Source organism: Rhinopithecus roxellana, chromosome 15 (assembly GCF_007565055.1).
Source record: "Rhinopithecus roxellana isolate Shanxi Qingling chromosome 15, ASM756505v1, whole genome shotgun sequence".
In the NCBI taxonomy this organism is placed as follows: Eukaryota; Metazoa; Chordata; class Mammalia; order Primates; family Cercopithecidae; genus Rhinopithecus; species Rhinopithecus roxellana.
In genome coordinates, this window is record NC_044563.1 from 73,599,152 (window position 1) to 73,618,592 (window position 19,441).

Sequence of the window (19,441 nt, forward strand, 5' to 3'; positions counted from 1 at the left end):
ACGGGGGATGCTTCTCCTCCCCTCCCATCTCCTCAGCCTGGCCATCGCTGCCATCAGTCTTGTCACTGAGCAGCTGCAAGCAGCTGCTGACAGCTCCCAGCATCTCAGCCACAAAATAAATGAGTTACCCGCAGGCAGGACACCAGTGGCATAATGAGGCCTCACATAGATTCTTCTTGGTTTTATTTTATGGCTTCTAATGAGCTTCATCCAATACAAAAAAAAAAAAAAAAAAAAAGCCCAGCTCTTCCCTGGGCCCTGTCTCACCTGTTTCTGCCAGCAGACACCATGAGTTTTTTATTCTCATTCCTGACCTTTGAGGAAGAGGTAGGGTCACGCTGTGTGGTAATCTTCCACACTCTAGAAGGAGAATGGGGCTGGTCGCTAGGCAACCTGCTTTCCAGCTTGACTCTGTCTCTAACTTGAGTTTGACCCAGAGATAGCACATCTCCTGGCTGGGATTCAGTCTATAAAGTGAGGAAGGTACACCAAAAGGAACTCTAACGGCCTGCCCAGCTTGATAGTGGACACAGCAGCTGCATAGAGGTGGAACAAATGCAGACTTACAGGCTGGAGACACATTTTTTAGGCTGAATGAATGAAAAGTACATGAGCGCTTATGCTAGCTGAGGACAGCTAGCTGCCCTTGTCCAGCTGGGAAGATAGGAACATTCCAGTCTGTGGTTTGGTGGTCTGTGTTCTCTGCAATGTGCTTACATGTCAACAAAGGGAAACATGCTGCTGGATTTTCAGAAAAATCACCGAGGGGTCTGACTGGAGAATGAAGCCAGACACGCGTCTGGTCACCTACCTGATGGCTTCTCCCTTTGGAGAGAGGTTGCTCATGATCACAGCAGGTCAGCACAAGACAGTGGCAAGAACGCTGAACAAAGAGTCAGGCTGGGGTTCGTATAACTTCTGTGCTACCAACTAGCTAGTTGGCCCTAGCCACGTTGCCGTCCCTCTCTGCACTTGTGTCGTTTTCTGTAAAATATAGAAGTTCGATTGAATGTCTCTGATATTCCCTTCAATCTAACAATCTGAAATGTATTGCCTGTTCTTATTCCTGTCTCATTTGGCTCCCTTATGAAGACAGCTTGTCTAGTGGGTAATTCTGAGTATCATTAACCAAAGAAAAGCCTGCTTTTGATCTCAACCCAGAGTTGGGGACCGATGTGAGGGAGGAGAGAGCATGAAAACACTTTTTACTACTCCTTTTGCTGTGTGTTTCTAAGGAAGTCACTAGACTTCAATTCCCCGCCTAGAGGAAGGAGATGTTATCGTCCCCTTTCTCTGAGAGGTGAAAGGACTCCTGAAGATCCAGTTACAATGTATCCTGGAATCATGGCATATTTTGTTGCATTAATTAAGGGGCAACAGAGAAGGGCATCACTTGCTGAGCAACAACAGTGTGCCTGCCCTATCCTAGGTTCCTTCCTTCCTTCCTTCCTTCCTTCCTTCCTTCCTTCCTTCCTTCCTTCCTTCCTTCCTTCCTTCTTCCCTCCTCCTCCTCTTTCCTTCCTTCCTTTCCTTCCTCCCTCCCTCCCTCCCTCCCTCCCTCTCTCTCTCTTTCTTTCTTTCTTTTCTTTCTTTCTTTCTTCTCACCCTGTTGCCCAGGCTGGAGAGTGGCATGATCTCAGCTCACTGCAACCTCCACCTCCTGGGTTCAAGCGATTCTCCTGTCTCAGCCTCCCGAGTAGCTGGGACTACAGGCACATGCCACCAGGCCTGGCTAATTTTTTGTATTTTTAGTAGAGAGGGGTTTGTACCATCTTAGCCAGGATGGTCTCGATCTCCTGGCTGGGATTACTAGGTGTTTTCTTTATAGAGTCTCCTGTTATCTTCTCAACAATCACATGAGAAATCTTACAGATGAAACAACGTAGGCTGAGGTTAAGAAATACACCCAAGTTAGGCACAGTCAGGAGAGTGGCCAGAATTCAAAATCAGCCTGTCTTCCTCCAGAACCACCTCTGCCGGTGTAACTTTAGCAGGAATTAAAAGTAACATGTGGGAGAAACTGGAAAAGCCAAGACCTAGCTGAGGCCAGGCATGAAGCTGGTTCACAAAGCAACATCCTACTGTAATGCCTTAGGCTCTGCAGCAGCTACAGACACCTTCTCTGCTTTTTGTCTTGGCTCTTTACTCTTCCACTGGCCCTCCTGGAAGGCCTGCTGGGCTGGAGGGATGCGTCTATGCATCCTGAGTGCTGGCGGGAAGATGGAGGCTGAGATCCTTTCTTCACCATCAAATGTCCTGCAGGAAACATCAACCCCACAAAGTCCCTGCTTCCTCAGCTGACCACATAGATCAGTGCTTGGGACTGTCACTGTACAACGTGTGCCTTACCCTCTATTAGCACACAGGGTTCTCAGTCACAGTCTTTAAAAAGTTGCCCAGTCAAGGCCCTGAAAGCCAGCTGGGGCCTCTTACTGTCCAGCCGTAAGAGAAATAACATACTGAATAGCCAAGCCAAGAAGCATCCTTGCAGGACAGGAAAGAATATATAAAGATAACCTTGTTTTAATAGAAAAAAGGAAATGAGACAGAAGTTGGCTCTTTTACTGCAGGGAATGGAATCCTATGAACTCAACTTTAGTTTTAGTTGGAACAAATATTTTCTGAGCCTCCTATGTGCGAGACACTGCAGCAGTCACCTCCTCTTATTATAATTCCATTTCTTCGTCCCCAGGTCCTGGGCTCAGAAGAAAGAAAGGCTCAGTGAAGTCAAGGGGCCTATTCAGAACTACTGGAAGCCCAGACTTGCTGCCTTTTCACCCAGAACTCTTTCCATCATTCCACAGCTGCCTTCTGCTAAGTGTCCTCATGAACTTGTACCATCATCTGTAAGGCTGGACCTGGGCCTCAAAAGGTGGATTCTGGACCTCAGAAAGATGAAAAGACATGGACCATGGCCAGGGGCAGTGGCTCATGCCTGTAATCCTAGCACTTTGGGAGACCGAGACAGGTGGATTGCCTGAGCTCAGGAGTTCAAGCCCAGCCTGGGCAACATGGTGAAACCCTGTCTCTACTAAAATACAAAAAAATCAGCCGGGCATGGTGGCAGGCGCCTGTAATCCCAGCTACTCAGGAGGCTGAGGCACAAGAATTGCTTGAACCCATCAAGCAGAGGTTGCAGTGAGCCGAGATTGTGCCACGGCACTCCAGCCTGGGCAACAAAGCAAAACTCTGTCTCAAAAAAAAAAAAAAAAAAAAAAAAAAGACATGGTCCCTGGTTGCCAGGTATGAGATGAGAGAAGAGAACAGGTCTCCATCTTCCCTTCAGTTCACAGCACTTTTCTCCCAGGATGTCTTTTTGGCATCTCCTACACTAGGTGTAGGGTCCTGCTGTGATCTCCATAGCAGTCTGCCCTTTCCCGAGCACAGCATTTCTCACTCCACGTTGTAATTGCTTATTGGTTTTTCATTTCCCTTAATTCACCAGAATCTTCTGCAGGACAAGAACAACTTTTCCTTTGTTCACCATTGATTTTCCAGTGTTTGGCGTATTGTAGGTGTTTAACAACGATTTGCTGAATTATTGATTGAAAGAAAGAATAGAAAGATGGATGGAGGGATGGATGGAGGGATGATCATTTATCAGCTCTTCAGTTACCATGTCTCCAAGTAATTGGGTAATTTATGGTTCTATTCCTGACAAGTTAACTTCCCCAACTTCCCTAGTTTGTCAGCAGTACTATCAAAAGACAGTGAGGTGTAAAAGGTTTGAATCTCCTGACTTTATACCCTGCTCCAATCATTTACTAACCATGGGATGATATGCAATTTATTTAATCTTGTTAAACCTTAGTTTCTTCATTGTAATACGATATTGTGATTCCTATTAATCATGCTTATGATCTCTGGAATATACCAGGGGGTAGAAAAATGGTCGGTATCAATCTTGGCATATGTAACAATATATGTCATTTATACTCAGATTTGGTGCCTCTTTTCTCTTCCACTTCTTTCACCCACAATGACTGCTATATACTTAACCCTATCTAATCTTTCTTCCCAATGTCTTCTACATTGTTTCACTACCTCATCTTATCTGCCTATTTAATGCAATAGGTCCTAAACCGTTCCTGTCCTTCAGGTTTCTTTTGCAATGCATCATACACTCCTGTTGATGGCTCTAGAATTCCTGTAAAGGAGAGGTTTAAGGTGGTACTCTTTGGCGCCCCAGAAATTGGGAAGGACAAGGGAGTGTCTTGAAGCTGCATATGTGTATCACTCCACGACAAAGGCAGCTTGATAGATATGAAAGGGTCGCGAGAGTTCTCCACCCTGGCCAATCCTTGGAGTCATCTCTGGGCAGAAGCAGCCTATTTCCACTTCCTAAAATATGGTTCTCATCAAGGTGATTTTTCTTAAATTTGTTTCAAAGAGCCTGGAGGAGACACTGCATAACGAGTTCTAGAATCCTTTGCCTCACATTCAGAACTTGTCACAATTTTGCCCCCCAGGGCATTTTGCTTCAACAACAATTTTTATTTCAAGCATTTCATTTCATTCAAGGCCCCTCAATATGCTATTCCTAACTCCATGTCTTTGTCCAGGAATGCCCCCGCTCCTGGCCCTCCCCAGCTCCTCTCTTCTCTTGAAATTCTGTTCATCCCCCAAGGGCTGGTTCCATCATTGCTCTCCTCCGCAATCACCCCAGCCCAAGGTGCTCCTTCCTTTCTTGGAGTTCCCACTGTTTTTTATCGTCAGGATAATGTACCCTGGCATTTAACTATCTAACGTTCTTGTATTGTTGTTGAAACATTTCCCATGCTGGTGTTTTTTCTCCCTCTGAACTGAGAGGTCCATTCAGGGTAAGGACTATCTCATAGTCTTTGGATTCTCCGAGACACCCAGCCCAGAGTGGGTCCCAACACTGGTAGCGATGGGATGTGAGTTACAAACCACCCCAGAAGCACTCTCTCTCTGCTCTTCCTGCCCACAGACCCATGACAATAGAAAAGAGGCTTCAGATTTAGAGACAGACATCTTCAGGGACCCAAAGATCCTCCTTCAAAAAATATGTGTAATACAGGCTACAAGACTTGGGATTGGGAAAATCTGAGTGTTTGTGACCCAATCTCAGTCTAATCATTTCCTGTGCTGGTGACTAATGACCTAGAGCCGAAGTCTCCTGCTACCTTCGGCTTGAGCAACTGGGTTTAAACACTTATCTGCCTACACCCACACACATCTGTCTTCATGCGCACACCAGCCCTCAATCAATAAACAGCATGGGCAGTACCAAGTTCTTGAGAAAGGCCATGAGCAGTGGTGGGGTGGAGGTGGGGCTTTAAAACTTGTGCAAAAACCCCACCTCTAGAGAGAAATAAAAAGGGGGAATCTGGGTGAATAATTTTTGTACTATTTTTCAACGTTTTTGTAAGCCCGAAATGTCAAAAAACCATTTAATTATAAAGCAGAAACAACAAAAAAGTTACCTTCTGTATGTAGTTTTTCTGCCACTTTCTCCAGCCTTTAGGAATTACTGGTTTTGGCTGAGGATGGCTCATGCCTGTAATCCCAGCACTCTGGGAGGAGGAGTCAGGTGAATTGCTTGAGCCCAGGAGTTGGAGACCAGCCCGGGTAACACAGCGAAACCCAGTCTCCACAAAAAATACAAATTATTAGCCGGGCATGATGGTGTGTGCCTGTAGTCTCAGCTACTTGGAAGGCTGAGGTGGGAGGATCACTTGTGCCTAGGAGGCAGAGGCTGCAGTGAACCTGGGTGAGAGTGAGGCTCTGTCTCAAAAAAAAAAAAAAAAAAAAAAAAAAAAAGAGTGGTGGCTTTTTTCAACATACTCATTTACAAATTATAGTTGTGAATGTATCTATTTCCCCTGTTAGACAATTAGTATAAAACGGCAAATAAAGTTACTTTGGAGTCAGAGACCTTTTAAACACCTCTCAATATAAAAAATAATATTTTTAAATATTAGAATATTAATATTGGAATAGAACCATTTTAATATTTTGTGATCTGGGGCAAGATACTTAGGCCTAAGTTATAGCTTCCTTGTCTTCCTATTTATGCTAAGGGATGGTGATTTTTTTCAATGACTATCCCTTAGCAGTATAATAAAAATGATATAAAAAGTCAATAAGATGATTCTGGGTCCATAGCTGGTGTTCATGACATACTCCTTCCAGATTTTTTTAAATGTCAGCTTCCAAGTTCTACTCACTTTGTGCCCTCACACCTACACTTCTTCTTTTTTTTTTTCCCCCCACACCTAAACATTTTTAGGTGAAGCACCTGGCACAGTGTGGATGCCTAACACATCGGTATTGAAGGGGTGAGGGAGTGGAAAATGCTGCAATTCTTCTAAAACAATGCTCCAGCTGATCCGCGAGCCCTAGGAACAGCCCCTGCTTTTGCAAATCCTCTGAGTGGCCTTGTGAGACTTCCATAACCTCTCCAGGCCTTTGCTTTCCTCGTCTGCGAAATGGGACGGGTTTTCATTACACATTTGCATTGCATTGCAAATGTGTGACTCGGCAGCCCACCGGCCCTGGCGGGGCTCACCTTTCTTCTCAAGAGCGCTGGCCCCAGCTTCCACCTTGGGCTCAGGCGAGGCCGAAGGTGAGCGATTGCGTCCTCATGCCTCCGGGCGGCTGAGGGAGAAACCCTCCAGGGACATTCAGAGACTGGGACCAGAGTTTCTGAGAGGCCCTGGGCACAAGGTCAGGGCAGGAGGTCCAGGCAGCCTTTCCTAGTCTCGCCGCCTCCCGCTGCCGCTGAGCAGCAGGGTAGTGAAGGGCAGACTCCCAGGGGCCGACCCTGGGGCTGGGCTGCTCGGTTCCGCGGAACCCACCGTCCGCCCCAGTCCGGCCGCCAGCCTCCTGCCCTCCGCGAGCCTCCTGGGCCGGGTTCCCGGAGCCAGGGGGATTCTGCTCCCTCTGCCTGCTGTTCTTTCTGAAAGGGGGTGGTGCACATTTTGGCCAGGGCCACGTGCAGAGCACTTTGCTGCAAAGCATCTCAATAGACCTCTTTCCACGGAGCTGTGGGTCCCCTTCCCCTGGGTGCTGGCTAGCTTAGCTCTTTTCGGGATCTGAAGGAGCGCTGCTGCAAATACCGACAGCAGAAAGCGAGCGAACGCGAAAGGCCCCGGGAAAGCCAGGCCAAGGGGGGTCGCCGGGTGCCAAATTAGGCAGTCGGAGGGAAGAGCCCTGGCCGGCCGGGCGCTGGCTGCCTTCGCTGCCTACCTCTGCCCCCGCCGTCGGCCTGGTCAGTCTGGTGGCTTCACACTAACAGAACCAGACGGGGAGGGAGAGGAGAGGCGAGAAGAGGGCAGAGTACAGAGGGGAGAGGGCATGAGGAGACGAGGAGGGAGAGGCAAGAATGCAAATAAGGAGACCTGGAGACGAAGACATGGAAGAGAGAAAGGTCAGATTTGTGAGAGACAGGGAAGCAGAGAGAAACGAGAGTAAAATAGAAGCGAGAGAGAAGTGGAGAGAAGGACAAAGTGAGAGCAGAGCTCTAGGAACGGGCAAGGCCTCGTCCACGGGCTCTCGGCCGAGGTGTCACCAATGCCCGCTGCACAGAATCAATCCTACGCCCGGCGCCTCTTAACCCACCCACCTCTGCACGGCCCCAAGTCTCCCCTGGCCCTCCCTGCCCGGTCGGCTCACGCTTCTCCCCGACCGGCCCCCACCGCTAACCCCAAACGCTGCGCGGGAGGGAGGGAGGGAAGGAGGGAACAGCGAGAGAGCGAGGGAGGGGCTGCGGTAGGAGGCAACCATGTGGTTCCAGCTGAATTTTTTTTTCCCTCTCTCTTTCTTCACTCCTTTTTCTTTCCAAACAGGGAAAAGTGTTCCACGAAGCGGTAGCGCCTTTCCGCCTCGCGTTTCCCTCCCTGACCCTGGTCCCGGCTCCTGTCCGGGCGCGAGCTGGTGGGGCGAGCGCCGGGAGCCCATCTGCTCCCGGGGGCGCGGGGCGCGGGGCCGGCTTCCGCCCGGCACATGGCTGCAGCCACCCAGTGCGCACCCCGAGGCGCCGCGCCCAGCTCGCCCGAGGTCCGTCGGAGGCGTCCGGCCGCCCCGGAGCCAGGCAGCGGCTGAGCGGGGAAGCTCCCGCGTCCGGGAATCGGGATGTCCCTCCTCCTCCTCTTGCTAGGTGAGTGCCTCTGGGAGGGCGGGAGTTTGGATGGCCGTGGGCAAACGCAGCCCTGCGTCCGGGAAAGACGCTGCTTCGGACCGAGTGTCCCCGCAGCCCCTGGAGCGAGCCGGCTTTTCCGTCCCTGCCTCCTGGCCACGGAGGAGCACATCTGGCAACCGAGGGCCGCCCAGTCGGCCATCGAGATTGTCTCGCACATCTGGGCCCTTGAACGGACTTGGGGAATCGTTTGATGTGCAGGGTCCTCTTTAGGGCGGTGTTTAGTTTCTGGCGTATCTGGGAAAAGTGGAGAATTGGTGGAGGGAAGGTTTATGCAGGAATTTTTGTGCCAGGTTCCTGAGGGTGGGGGTTTTTTGTTGTTGTTTCGAACAGGCGCCTCCGAGGCTCAGATTAGAAACAGATGTGTTAAAGGGTGAGCAGAGTGGGGGACAGGCAGGGTGGGAGAGGAAAGGGGAGAGGGAAAAAGGGCAGGGCCCAGGGAGCACCAGGAAGATGCAAATGCTCCGAGTGACCCAGGGAAGGAAGGAAAAGGGGAAAGAGTACGCGTTGGGAAGGAGAGAGAAAAAGAGGAGAACAGGAATGTGAAACAGAAGGGCAAGGGGAGACGGAGCACAGAGAGTGAAGAAGACTTGGAAAAAACGGAGCAGAGGAGCCAGAACAGAGGGAAACGAGCAAGCACCACTTTTTCCTGAAACAGGCTCCGGAGCAAAGGGAAGAGTCCTCCTGAGCGTCCCTTCCTGGGGTCCCCCAGGCAGGATTCTTGGGGCCTCAGAGGCCCTTGGGCAGAGGCAGGTTTGCAGGAGAGGACATCAGGGATGTGGGTGGTAGGAGCCCACAGGAGGGACTGGGAATATCTGAGGAGCCAGGGCAGGAAAGGCAGGCAGGGAGAGCCAAGGGCAGGTCATACTATGCACCCTGAAGCGTGGGATCCACTGGAGACAGGCCCAACAGTTAGCTGGAGATCCGAAAATCAAAGAGTCAGCCAGGTGTGGTCAAGAGTGAGCACTACCCTGAACGCCAGGCCACGGGAGAACTAGTCCTGGTTTTAAACTGACTAGCTGGGTGGCCTCAGACAACTTACTCCTTATCCAGGGCTTCTGTGTCTTTAGCTCTGGAAAGAGAATATTGGATGGTTCCTAAGTCCCTTCTAGCCTACAACACCAGAGGTTTGAAGGAGGCTGGTGTCTAGAAGAACTACCAAACCCTGAAATACGTGGCTAGAGTGTTCTGTCTTTTTTGAAACTTTACAAACCAACTAAACTATATGCATACGCATCTAGGCCAGCCTCAGGCTGATAATCACTCAAGTTAGAGAAATGAAAGAGGTGGGCTAAGCCAAACTATTGCTCAAATAGGGCAGGTGGGGAGGGGTTATTTTCTAAACTCCTTTAGACATTAGCCAAATATTGCAATACTGTTCCTGTGCACATCTGGCGCAGCTGGATGGCACCTTTGTTCCCTTTACTGGACTCTACCACTAAGTTACCAATCACCAGATAGTCAGTTGAATGAAACTTCAGAGCTGCGTTATTAAAAATAGCTAATAGTCGTTGTTATACTGAACACTTTATATGTACTATCTTGGTAACTCATTTGTTCTTTACACCAAGCCTGTTGACTGTCCAGCCATCCCTGTTGGCTCCCCTCATGTTATAGATGAAGAAACCAAGGTGTAAAAAGGCCAGGTAACTTGCTCAAGGCCACACACTCATAATTAGGAGAGATGGAATTTGGGTGCAGGCTACCTGCCTCTAGAGAGAGCTTGCTAAAGCGCATTGCTTTACAGCCTCCTGTGGCTGCAGAGATCCTCAAAGTGCTTACCCTCTACCACACCTGGCTGGCTCTTTGATCTCACCATCCTCTTCATGGAATGTAAGATGTCAGCGTGACCTATAGGAGAGAGGTCTGGGAAAGGGAAACAAAAGTCACACTTTTTGAGCACCTGTTCTTGTTTAAGAAGTGGTTTGGAGCCATGGAATGCTTGGACACTGTTCAGCAAAGCCAGAAAGAAAACACACCAAGTTGTCTGAATCCTGAAATCGTCATACTGGTCCTTTAAAGGGGCAGTTCCAGGGCTGTTTCTGATCATGGCTGGCATGATTTTTGGCGTATCTTTTTCTAATGATTGCAGAGTATCAAACAAGGGCTGGGAGGGTGGAGAGTGTTCATCATCTGAACTATGGGCCAGTTGACTCCGTGCTTCCTGGACCTTCCAATGAGTGAGGTCAAATAACCCGCCTCTCTGATGTGAATGAACAAGTAGTGCTCTGAGCCCCAAGGAGAAGAGAGAAGGGGCTCCGGCTCAGCCCCTCTTCTGACCCACTATCCTGCCCCACTCCCCTAAGGTTCCGGTCCTCATTGTGCCACCTTAACTTCTCTCCTTGACGACTAGAGCAGCTGCCACATTCCTGCCCTGCCTGTCCTCTCTCCTCCATTCTGCACACTGCTACCCAAGTAACCCTGTGAGGCCACTGGTAGAATGCACGAAGCTGGGACTTAAGAGTCTGGCAACCTCTCCAGGTTCTTGTTCTGACTCCCTTATCTGTACAATGGGCACAGGGGTGGGGGAATGTTAAATTCAAAATTTCTGTAATTCTATGGTTTTTCTCCTTTCTTCCAAAAACCTTTAGTAGTCTCATTGCTTTTAGTGTTGAGTACAAACACTTCATTCTGACATCAAAGACTTTACCTGTCATTCACAGCTCTTCCTCTCCTCAGCCCCAGATACTCGGTAGGGAACCTGAATTACTTCATGCGCCCAAAACACGTCCCATGCTCCTTTCTAATTCTACACGTTTGTTTATGATAATCCCCCCACCAAGACTGCCTCCTTATTTCCTGCCCCTGCAGATCAAAATCATGTTCATTCCCCAAGTCTCACCTCAAATGCCACTTCCTCCATACCCCCGTCCATGTTATCACCAGCTGAATATACTTTTTTTTTGAGTAGTCTATTGGACCTTTGAGTCCCAAAAGCCTTCCTCTTATGACACTTTGTATTATGTAGTTCCAAATGCTTATCTAACACCCCATTAGACTGGAAGCTTCGTGAAGACAGGGACAGTGTCTCATTCACCTGTGAACCACATTCAGTACCTTGCATACACACTTGGGAACTATTTGTTAAGAGATAATTGGATTTTTTTAATATTTGAAATGTTTAAGGTCAAGAGAGGTGAAAACTTTGGAAGATCACTAACCTTTGACTGGGGGATAACCCAATAGCGAGGAACCCAGTTCTAATTCAGCTTGCTTTGAGCTTCCTTGTCTATTAATGCAAATAGGACCAGTCCTGTTTTTTAAAAATTCTACAAAGAACATTACAGGGATAGGGACCAGATAATATATTTGTCATACAAATTTATTTTGTTATCTTGTGTGTGCTAGCGCCAGATTAAAAATAAGACTTCTCTGTTGAAACTTCTGCCAGGATGGGGAAGGAGCTTGGTTTCGCAGAAAGTGAATTTGAAGAAGGCATGAATACATAGTCCACTGGTCTGTAAGATAATGACAGGTCTCAGTAGGATTCCATGTCCTACCCTCATCTTCCCACGTTAATGGTGATGGTCATAATAATGATATATATATTCCCTGTAGGCTTAAATCTAGTCACATCCTATTTTTGTCTTTTTCTCATCTGGGCAGGGTACACATGAGTATTATTTCATGAATGTATCTAATGATGATGGGTATTTTTAAAAGGTAGGGTCAAAGATTGCCAGAACTGGAGGAAAACTAAGAGACTATTTAAATCAATGGTTCTTAAATTTTTGATTCCCAGACCCTTTTTAGAATCTGATGAAAATCACAAAACCACTTCTTAGAAAAAGACGTGTATACTTCAAATTTGCCAATAATATTTAAGACCTCATTGAGACCTCCTGATACCTTTCCCTGGAACCCAAGTTAATCTTTGATCTAAGCCGACCCCTTCTTTTAGCATGAAGAAACCAAAATTCAGAGAGAGGTTTGGTTAAGGTTATACCTAGCTTGGTAAAAGGGCCAAGACTGGAACCCTAATTCCATGATCTGTCCTATTACACATTTTTGAAATAGAAAAATGTCTCTACTTCCTTTTCAGCTCATGTACTTAAGCTTCAAGATCACAGCTGCTCTGGTGATGCTTCAGTTAAGTGAGCTAAATGCTGAATAATTGGCATTGGTTTTTATTACATGAGAAATTGCCTGAAAAATCAGGCAGGCGTCATAACATTTCAATTTAGTCAACGTAATTGGAAGTCCTAGGAACTCTGCAGTGTCATGTATGTCTGGTGTATTCAGGAGAAAGGAATTAATACCCAAAGTCCCAAAGATGTGGGTGTATGTGTATAAGGAACAGGACTGGAAATTAATAGCTTTAGCTCCTTAATCATTTTTCTGGGTGAGCCTAGGAAAATCATACCACTCTGAGCCTTAGTTTTCTCCTTTGTAAAATGAAAATATGAGATTAAGGTTATCTCTAAGTTTCCTTATACCACTAACATTCACTGAGTTTTTTTTAATTCTGAGAATTTTCTGGCTGGTCCAGATGTGGTTGTGATCAGGAACAGATGGTGTCACTATGCTTATTGATTTTTTTTTTTTTTTTTTTTTTTTGAGACGGAGTCTCACTCTGTCACCCAGGGTGGAGTGCAGTGGCCAGATCTCAGCTCACTGCAAGCTCCACCTCCTGGGTTCACGCCATTCTCCTGCCTCAGCCTCCCGAGTAGCTGGGAAGGCGCCGCCACCTCGCCTGGCTAGTTTTTTGTATTTTTTTAGTAGAGACGGGGTTTCACCGTGTTAGCCAGGATGGTCTCGATCTCCTGACCTCGTGATCCACCCACCTCGGCCTCCCAAAGTGCTGGAATTAGAGGCTTGAGCCACCGCGCCCGGCCTGCTTATTGATTTTTTCAGGCACTGTTCACTCATGGAAATTAGTAGCACATGATGATAAACCAAGAAGGGTCAACGAACTAATTGGAAGAGAACAGTAGTAGCCTCCGTCCTGGAACTGCCCTGTGGCACTGTTAGCCAGGGAGCACCATTCAGGTTCAGGGTGATGGCCCCATCCCCCCACCCAGGAAGTTCAGTAACTGAAATACTCACCAAAATGACCTCATCTTAAGCAGGGTTACCTACAGAACAGCTTCAAGCATGGATACCCAGGATAGACTTCAGTGCAGAGGGGCTATGGTGTAAAATTATTTGTAAGCATAAGCTCTTTTTTTTTGAGACAGAGTCTTTCTCTGTCACCTAGGCTAGAGTGCAGTGGTGCAATCTCCACTCACTGCAACCTCCACCTCCCAAGTTCAAGCGATTCTCCTGCCTCAGCCTCCTGAGTAGCTGGGATTACAGGCATCCACCACCACGTCCGGCTAATTTTTTGTATTTTTAATAGAGATGGGGTTTCACCATGTTGGCCATGCTGGTCCCGAACTCCTGACCTCAAGTGATCTGCCCACCTCGGCCTCCCAAAGTGCTGGGATTACAGGCGTGAGCCACCGCCCCCGGCCATTTTCTTCTACTTTTAAAATTAAGGCATAATGTGCATGTAAAGCACACCTAGTAAATGTATAGCTTAATGGATTCCTTGCCTGGATTTGAACTTGTAGTTGGATTTTGAAATATGAAATGTATTACTAGCCCACTTGTAGTACTCTGAGAGGGGATTATATGGGCAGGAATACTATGACAATATAATTAATTTCTAACATTTATACAAGGTTTAGCAGTTTACGAAGTACATTAACATACCTTATCCACCTCAGATCACTCTTTGAGAGTATCATTATTACTCCATTTTACAGATACATAAATGGAGGCTCAGAGAAGTAAAGTGAGCGTCTTTCTCTAGAATACACTGCGAGTAAACAGCTGAGCTAGGATCCCAACCCAGGACTTTGGATTCCAAAAACCATGTGTTTTCCACTTACCAGGAGGCACACGGTAATTCTGAAATCAAGGCTCTGTGTTACTAAGAAGAGTGGATCAGGCCGAAGCAGAGGTTTCATCTTTAAACCCCAAAGTGGAAAGTTCTGCCGAACATTTATTACCCATCCCCTTCCCCCACTCCATTCCAATGGTTAAGAAATGTATTTGGATGACTATTGTGTATAACTGAGAACTACTTCTACATACATTGTATATGGATTACTAGTGTTCCTTCTAATACATCAGAAGACCCTTCTAGTGTTCAAGAGGTCAGATGCTTTGGGGTCAGATACATGAGCTTCCCTTGTTAGTACTATCCGGAGACTGTGGATGATGAGGTTTATGGATTGGGTATGACTCACCTAATGTGTTGCTTTTTCTACTTAAAGCCCTGTTTTCAGCAGTTCCGACTTGTTTCCTAAAGAAAAAATGCAAACCATACCTTCCTCCCCTTCAAGTTCTGGTTATCTGAATGTCTGGATTCTGGAAAAATAAAAGTTTATTTCCTTTGGCACCATGCAGACCAAAATGGGGAAGAATGCCGAAATGAAACCTTTATTTTGTTAGCAGCAGTCAGTTGGGTCACTGTGTGTGGAGCCTCAGCCAAAGCCTGGCGGTGATAAGACTGAATGCTGCTTTGTTTCAAAAGCAGGCAGGGGAGAAAGCTGTTTCCTTTGTGCCCATACTGAGAAGAGAAAATGGGCAACTATCTTCAGAATAGTCCCTCAGTGGGTGTGGAATATTGAGGGTTTTTGTAAGAGGGGCAGCAAGGGGGATGTGGAAAGTTCAGGTCATCAACGGTGGCAGAGGAGAAGAAAGGAGAGGAGGAGGAGGAGGAAGAAGAGGAGGAAGAGGAGGAGGAAGGCATAGAGACTGTAGAGGATGAAAAAGCTAAGCTAAGCTGACCTCCTGGTGTTTACAGAGTAGCCTCTGAGCACGTTCTGTTTCACGGATGGTGGGAGCAGCTCACTGATGTCCCTTTTAAGATCTTCTTTAGGGCTTACATCCAAGCTGTAACATTTCCTGCTTCAGGCACACGCTCTCTCACACAAAACAATGACAGAGCGGGTGCGCCTGCTACAGTTCGGGCCCCTAGCTGGGCTCTGAGACCCCGATCTCACAAAAGGCTCCCTTTCTATCTTCTAAGAATTCAGATCAGTGGGAGAGATGTATTCACAAACAAGGAATGTCAGATACACGAGGAGGCGATTTTGGAGGAAAGTACCAAGGATTCTAGGAGTCCCAAAGAGGAAGCTGCTTCATTACGTGCTGGCTGCTGTGTATTTCTTCTCATGCAGGTCTTCAGGGGCTGTGTCTGATATCCCCATGCCCCTCACAGCACTTGCTCATTATTGAGATCGCGCTAAATAAGCAGTCGGTGGGTTGATGGATCACCCATCAGCATCAGAAAGGAGTAGAATTAATCAGTGCATCCTTGGCATTCAGCCAGGAGCTTCCTGGAGAGATTGAGACTCCAGTGTCCTTGCCTATTGAAGTTATGGTCTCATTCTTCATCACAACCTGCCAGCAACACAGCTACCTCTAGGTGCTCATCCCTCATAGGATGTTTTCTGAAAAGAGGAAAGAAAAAAATGTGTAACCGTGAATTTGGATCTCTTAATTAAGAATGGCCATATATTCACTCCAGGTTTGTATCTTATTACTCCACATGGAAAATGAATAGGATCAAGCCAAAGAGGAATTTTCTGTTCCAGGAGAAATTCATTGTACTAAGCAGAGACTCAGCCCCAATATAGTCATACTTCTTTTCTTGGTGGGGGAGGAAAGAGGGAAAATGAAATCCCTGAGAGGGAAATTGCTTTGTGACTTCATTGTTTAAATTTAGGCTTGGGTTTGTGGGGATCGTTCAGACTTAGAGCAATAAGCCTTCTAACCCAACCTCTGTCACTTCTCATTACTTCCAATGACAGTTCCAATTATTTACAATCACTCTTCAAGGGAACAGCAGGGAAGGCACACATGGCTTCCATGTAGACCAACTGCGGAGGAACTGCTGTAAGAATCGGCCCCTGGGGTCCCTAGACCCTGCTGGAAGCCAGGCTTGTCCACTTCAAAATTGTGTGACCTTGGGCAAGTTACTTCACCTCCCTAACCTCAGGTTTTCATCAGCCATTGCATCTAGTAACGATGTCGTAGAGTTTTTTTTATGAAAATTACATGAGGTGATGCATAAGAATTTTAACGCTCTGCTTAGTACGTAATAAATAGTAAATGAATGTCTGCTGTTATTATCATAAGTTTCTTTTCTGGGGGAGGGTCAGTTTATGGGTATTTGGAGGGTCTGCTTGAAGTCAGCACCAGCACTGGGGGCTTTGGCCACTGTGGTTCCTCACCCTACAGGCGAGTCCCTAATGTCCTTTGGGGAATATTGCTCTGCTCCAGGTCCACAATGGGCTCACAGATTCTGGCCGGGCTCAGTGCCTCATGCCTGTAATCCCAGCACTTTGGGAGGCCAAGGCGAGTGGATCACGGGAGGTCAGGAGTTCGAGACCAGCGTGGCCAACATGGCTGGGCGTGGTGACACACGCCTATAATCCCAGCTACTCGGGAGGCTGAGGCAGGAGGAGCATTTGAACCCGGGAGGTGGAGGTTGCAGCAGTGAGTTGAGATCGTGCCACTGCACTCCAGCCTCTGGGTGACAGGGCGAGACACCATCTCAAAGAAAAAAAAAAAAATGAGGCTCACAGATTGTGCCCCAGCTCTCCATAGCTGCTCTGGGAGAGCAACTTTTTGTGTTATTTAGCCCTAGGAAAGAGGTGCCCTTCTATGCCGCTTGGCATATCACAGCTGTGAATCTTCTTTTCCTGGGTTCTACCCTCTTGACTCATGCCCCCCGAGTACCTGTGCCAACTTAGGCTGCCTCAGCCTGGGCATATAACTGGTTGGTTCATTTCTGTTTTCAGTGTTAAGTAATGTTTAATTGAGCAAGTACTATGGACTAGGCATTGTGCTAGGGATTTCCAGACAAGTAATTTCTTATATTCTTACAACAACCTGTGAGATTGGTATTATGGCCCCTATATTACAGGATACGAAAGTGAGACGTAAGAGGTAAGGTATTCCATCCTAGGCAGTACAGCTTGAATAAAGCAAAACAGCAGACGCAAGCAGAATGTGCCCTCTCCAGCACTGATCCGGGAAGTAGGCACGACGAGGCAGCCAGGTCACATAGGTACAGTGACACACAAATGGACGGGAGGCCACTGGGAGGCCTGACCTTGGCCTAACAAGGAGCTGCAAGTTCCTTATCCCCCAGTTTCCAGGCAGTCATTTGTCCTGATCAAAACTAGACTCCACCAAGCCCCACACCCAGATTCAAGATGTGTTGAATTATGTTTCTTTTTTAAATAGGAGGAAAGGAAAACCTCAAGGTGAGAAGAAAAATCTGTTTGTTTTTTTCTTCCCACTGACCTGAACAGTAAAGTGCGATTTTTCTCCTCATTAAAGAGGGCTAAACTGGTGTCCCAGATTCCTGCGAGCCTAGAATTCCCGCTCAGAATGAAGTCCTGGGCCAGGCAGGCAGAGTCTGGGTTTTCAGTGGAGGCCTGGTCCCCATCTGCCTTCCCCTGGGGTGCTCTACCCCACTCCACTCCCACCAATAGCGAAGGGCAGCCGGCTCCCGCCTTGCCTCCACTCCAACCCCGAGGAGGGGAGGCCGGAAACGAGGCCACCTCTCCGCAGCCTCCTTCTCTGCTCCACTGCCTCTCACACCCTGTTCCTGGAGCCCTGCAGCTTCCCAAGCCCTGAGGAATGCAGGTGACCGTCCCCACATGCTGCTGCCTCAGCCTGACCTTCCTCCTGCTCTCTGTCTGTCTCCCCTGGCGCCAAATTGGGCTGCTCTCAGATCTGGCACTTAACGAGACAGACAGAGAAAGAACAAAGACCAGCCTGAACTCCGTCAAGCCCGTCTTTCATGTATTGCCCCTTTTCCTCTCTCTCCCTCCCCCACTCTCCCGAATTCTCTGTGAGGCACCCACTCCTGAAAGCCTTTGCTCTCCTCAGCCTAAGCTAGTGTGGTGCTTTGTCCCCTGGTCCCCCACCTGTTCTTGAAGACCTCCACGCTGTTGCCTTCCATCCCCTGTGACCAGCCACCTCTTCACCATTTCTGCCCTGACCAGCTTCCTCCCATCCACCGCCTCATCCACAGAGGCTTTCCTGACACTCCAAACACAAAGCGGTGCTGGCCCGTCTGAGTCCCCAGAGCACCTTGTCCACACCTTTAGAATAGCTTGTGGCATGTTATGGTACAGTTTGGGGTTCTCTGTCTTTCCTGGTGACTGTGAGCAGGGAACAGTGTCGTATTGTCAGGAGTACCAAGCCCCGTGAGCAGCTGGCACGTGTTAGATTCTTGCCAAATGAATGAATGAGGGAACAAACAAACGTGAACACACAAGTGAATGCATGTCAATCCCCTTTCAGGGGAAGGTTGGCTGAGTCACTTTTCACTTAGTAATTTTCAGGACATGTGGCCTCTCCTTTCAGCTTTAGTTTGAACTTTAACCTTATTAGTGGTCAAAGCCCTTCCAGCAATGTTGACTGACTCCTTCTCTGGCCCTTTTAGGTCCTCTGCAGAGAGGCAAGAGTTGTGTATGGGCTCTTAGCCAATTCAGGAGCTCCTTCCGTGATGCATGGAGTTTAAAGTCCTCTTCCTCTCCTTTCCTCTTTTGCTTCCGCCTCGCCAGGTTCACCCTGCTCATCTCTAACCTTGCCTGGGTATCACCGAGGCAGCATGAGCAGAAGAAACACAAGTCAGCCAATGAGCACAGAAAATTTTGGTGGGATTTTTAAGTTATTATTTCGGCCAGGCATGGTGGCTCACGCCTGTAATTTCAGCATTCTGGGAGGCGGAGGTGGGCGGATCACCTGAGGTCAGGAGTTCGAGACCAGCCTGGCCAACATGGCGAAACCCCATCTCTACTAAAAATACAAAAATTAGCCGGGCGTGGTGACACATGCCTGTAATCCCAGCTACTTGGGAGGCTGAGGCAGGAGAATCTCTTGAACCTGGGAGGCAGAGGTTGCAGTGAGTCGAGGTCATACCACTGCACTCCAGCCTGGGCGATGGAGCGAAGTTAATCAAAAAAATTAATAATTAATGAATTAAAATATGATTTCTAGGCTAAGTGCTCGTCCATGTGTTAGCACATTTAATCTTCAGAACAGCATTGTAAGACAGACGACAGCTTTCATTTTGCAGATGAGGATCAGAGAGGTTAAGAAATTTTTCTGGTGTTACCACAGCTAGTTAGTCAGATCAAAATTTGAAGCCCGGTCTTCTGGCTCCTGAGTCATTACTTATCCTACTGCCCCATATGACCAGGAGCCCCATTGTGAGTGGCAGTTGCACCCCACCACACTCAGTAGGACTCTGTGCTGGTTTATGGCTTC

The 19,441-nt window shown here is 47.8% G+C and overlaps 1 protein-coding gene across 1 annotated transcript in view; it reads left to right on the forward strand.

Annotated features, from left to right (window-relative positions):
* The first annotated feature begins 7,733 nt into the window (after positions 1–7,733).
* CLMP (CXADR like membrane protein) overlaps positions 7,734–19,441 on the forward strand; it is a 120,425-nt gene continuing 108,717 nt past the window's right edge. The window contains exon 1 of the mRNA XM_010356454.2: positions 7,734–8,122. Coding sequence (XP_010354756.1) covers positions 8,098–8,122 — 25 coding nt within the window. The 5' untranslated portion in view covers positions 7,734–8,097. The remainder of the gene's footprint in view (positions 8,123–19,441) is intronic.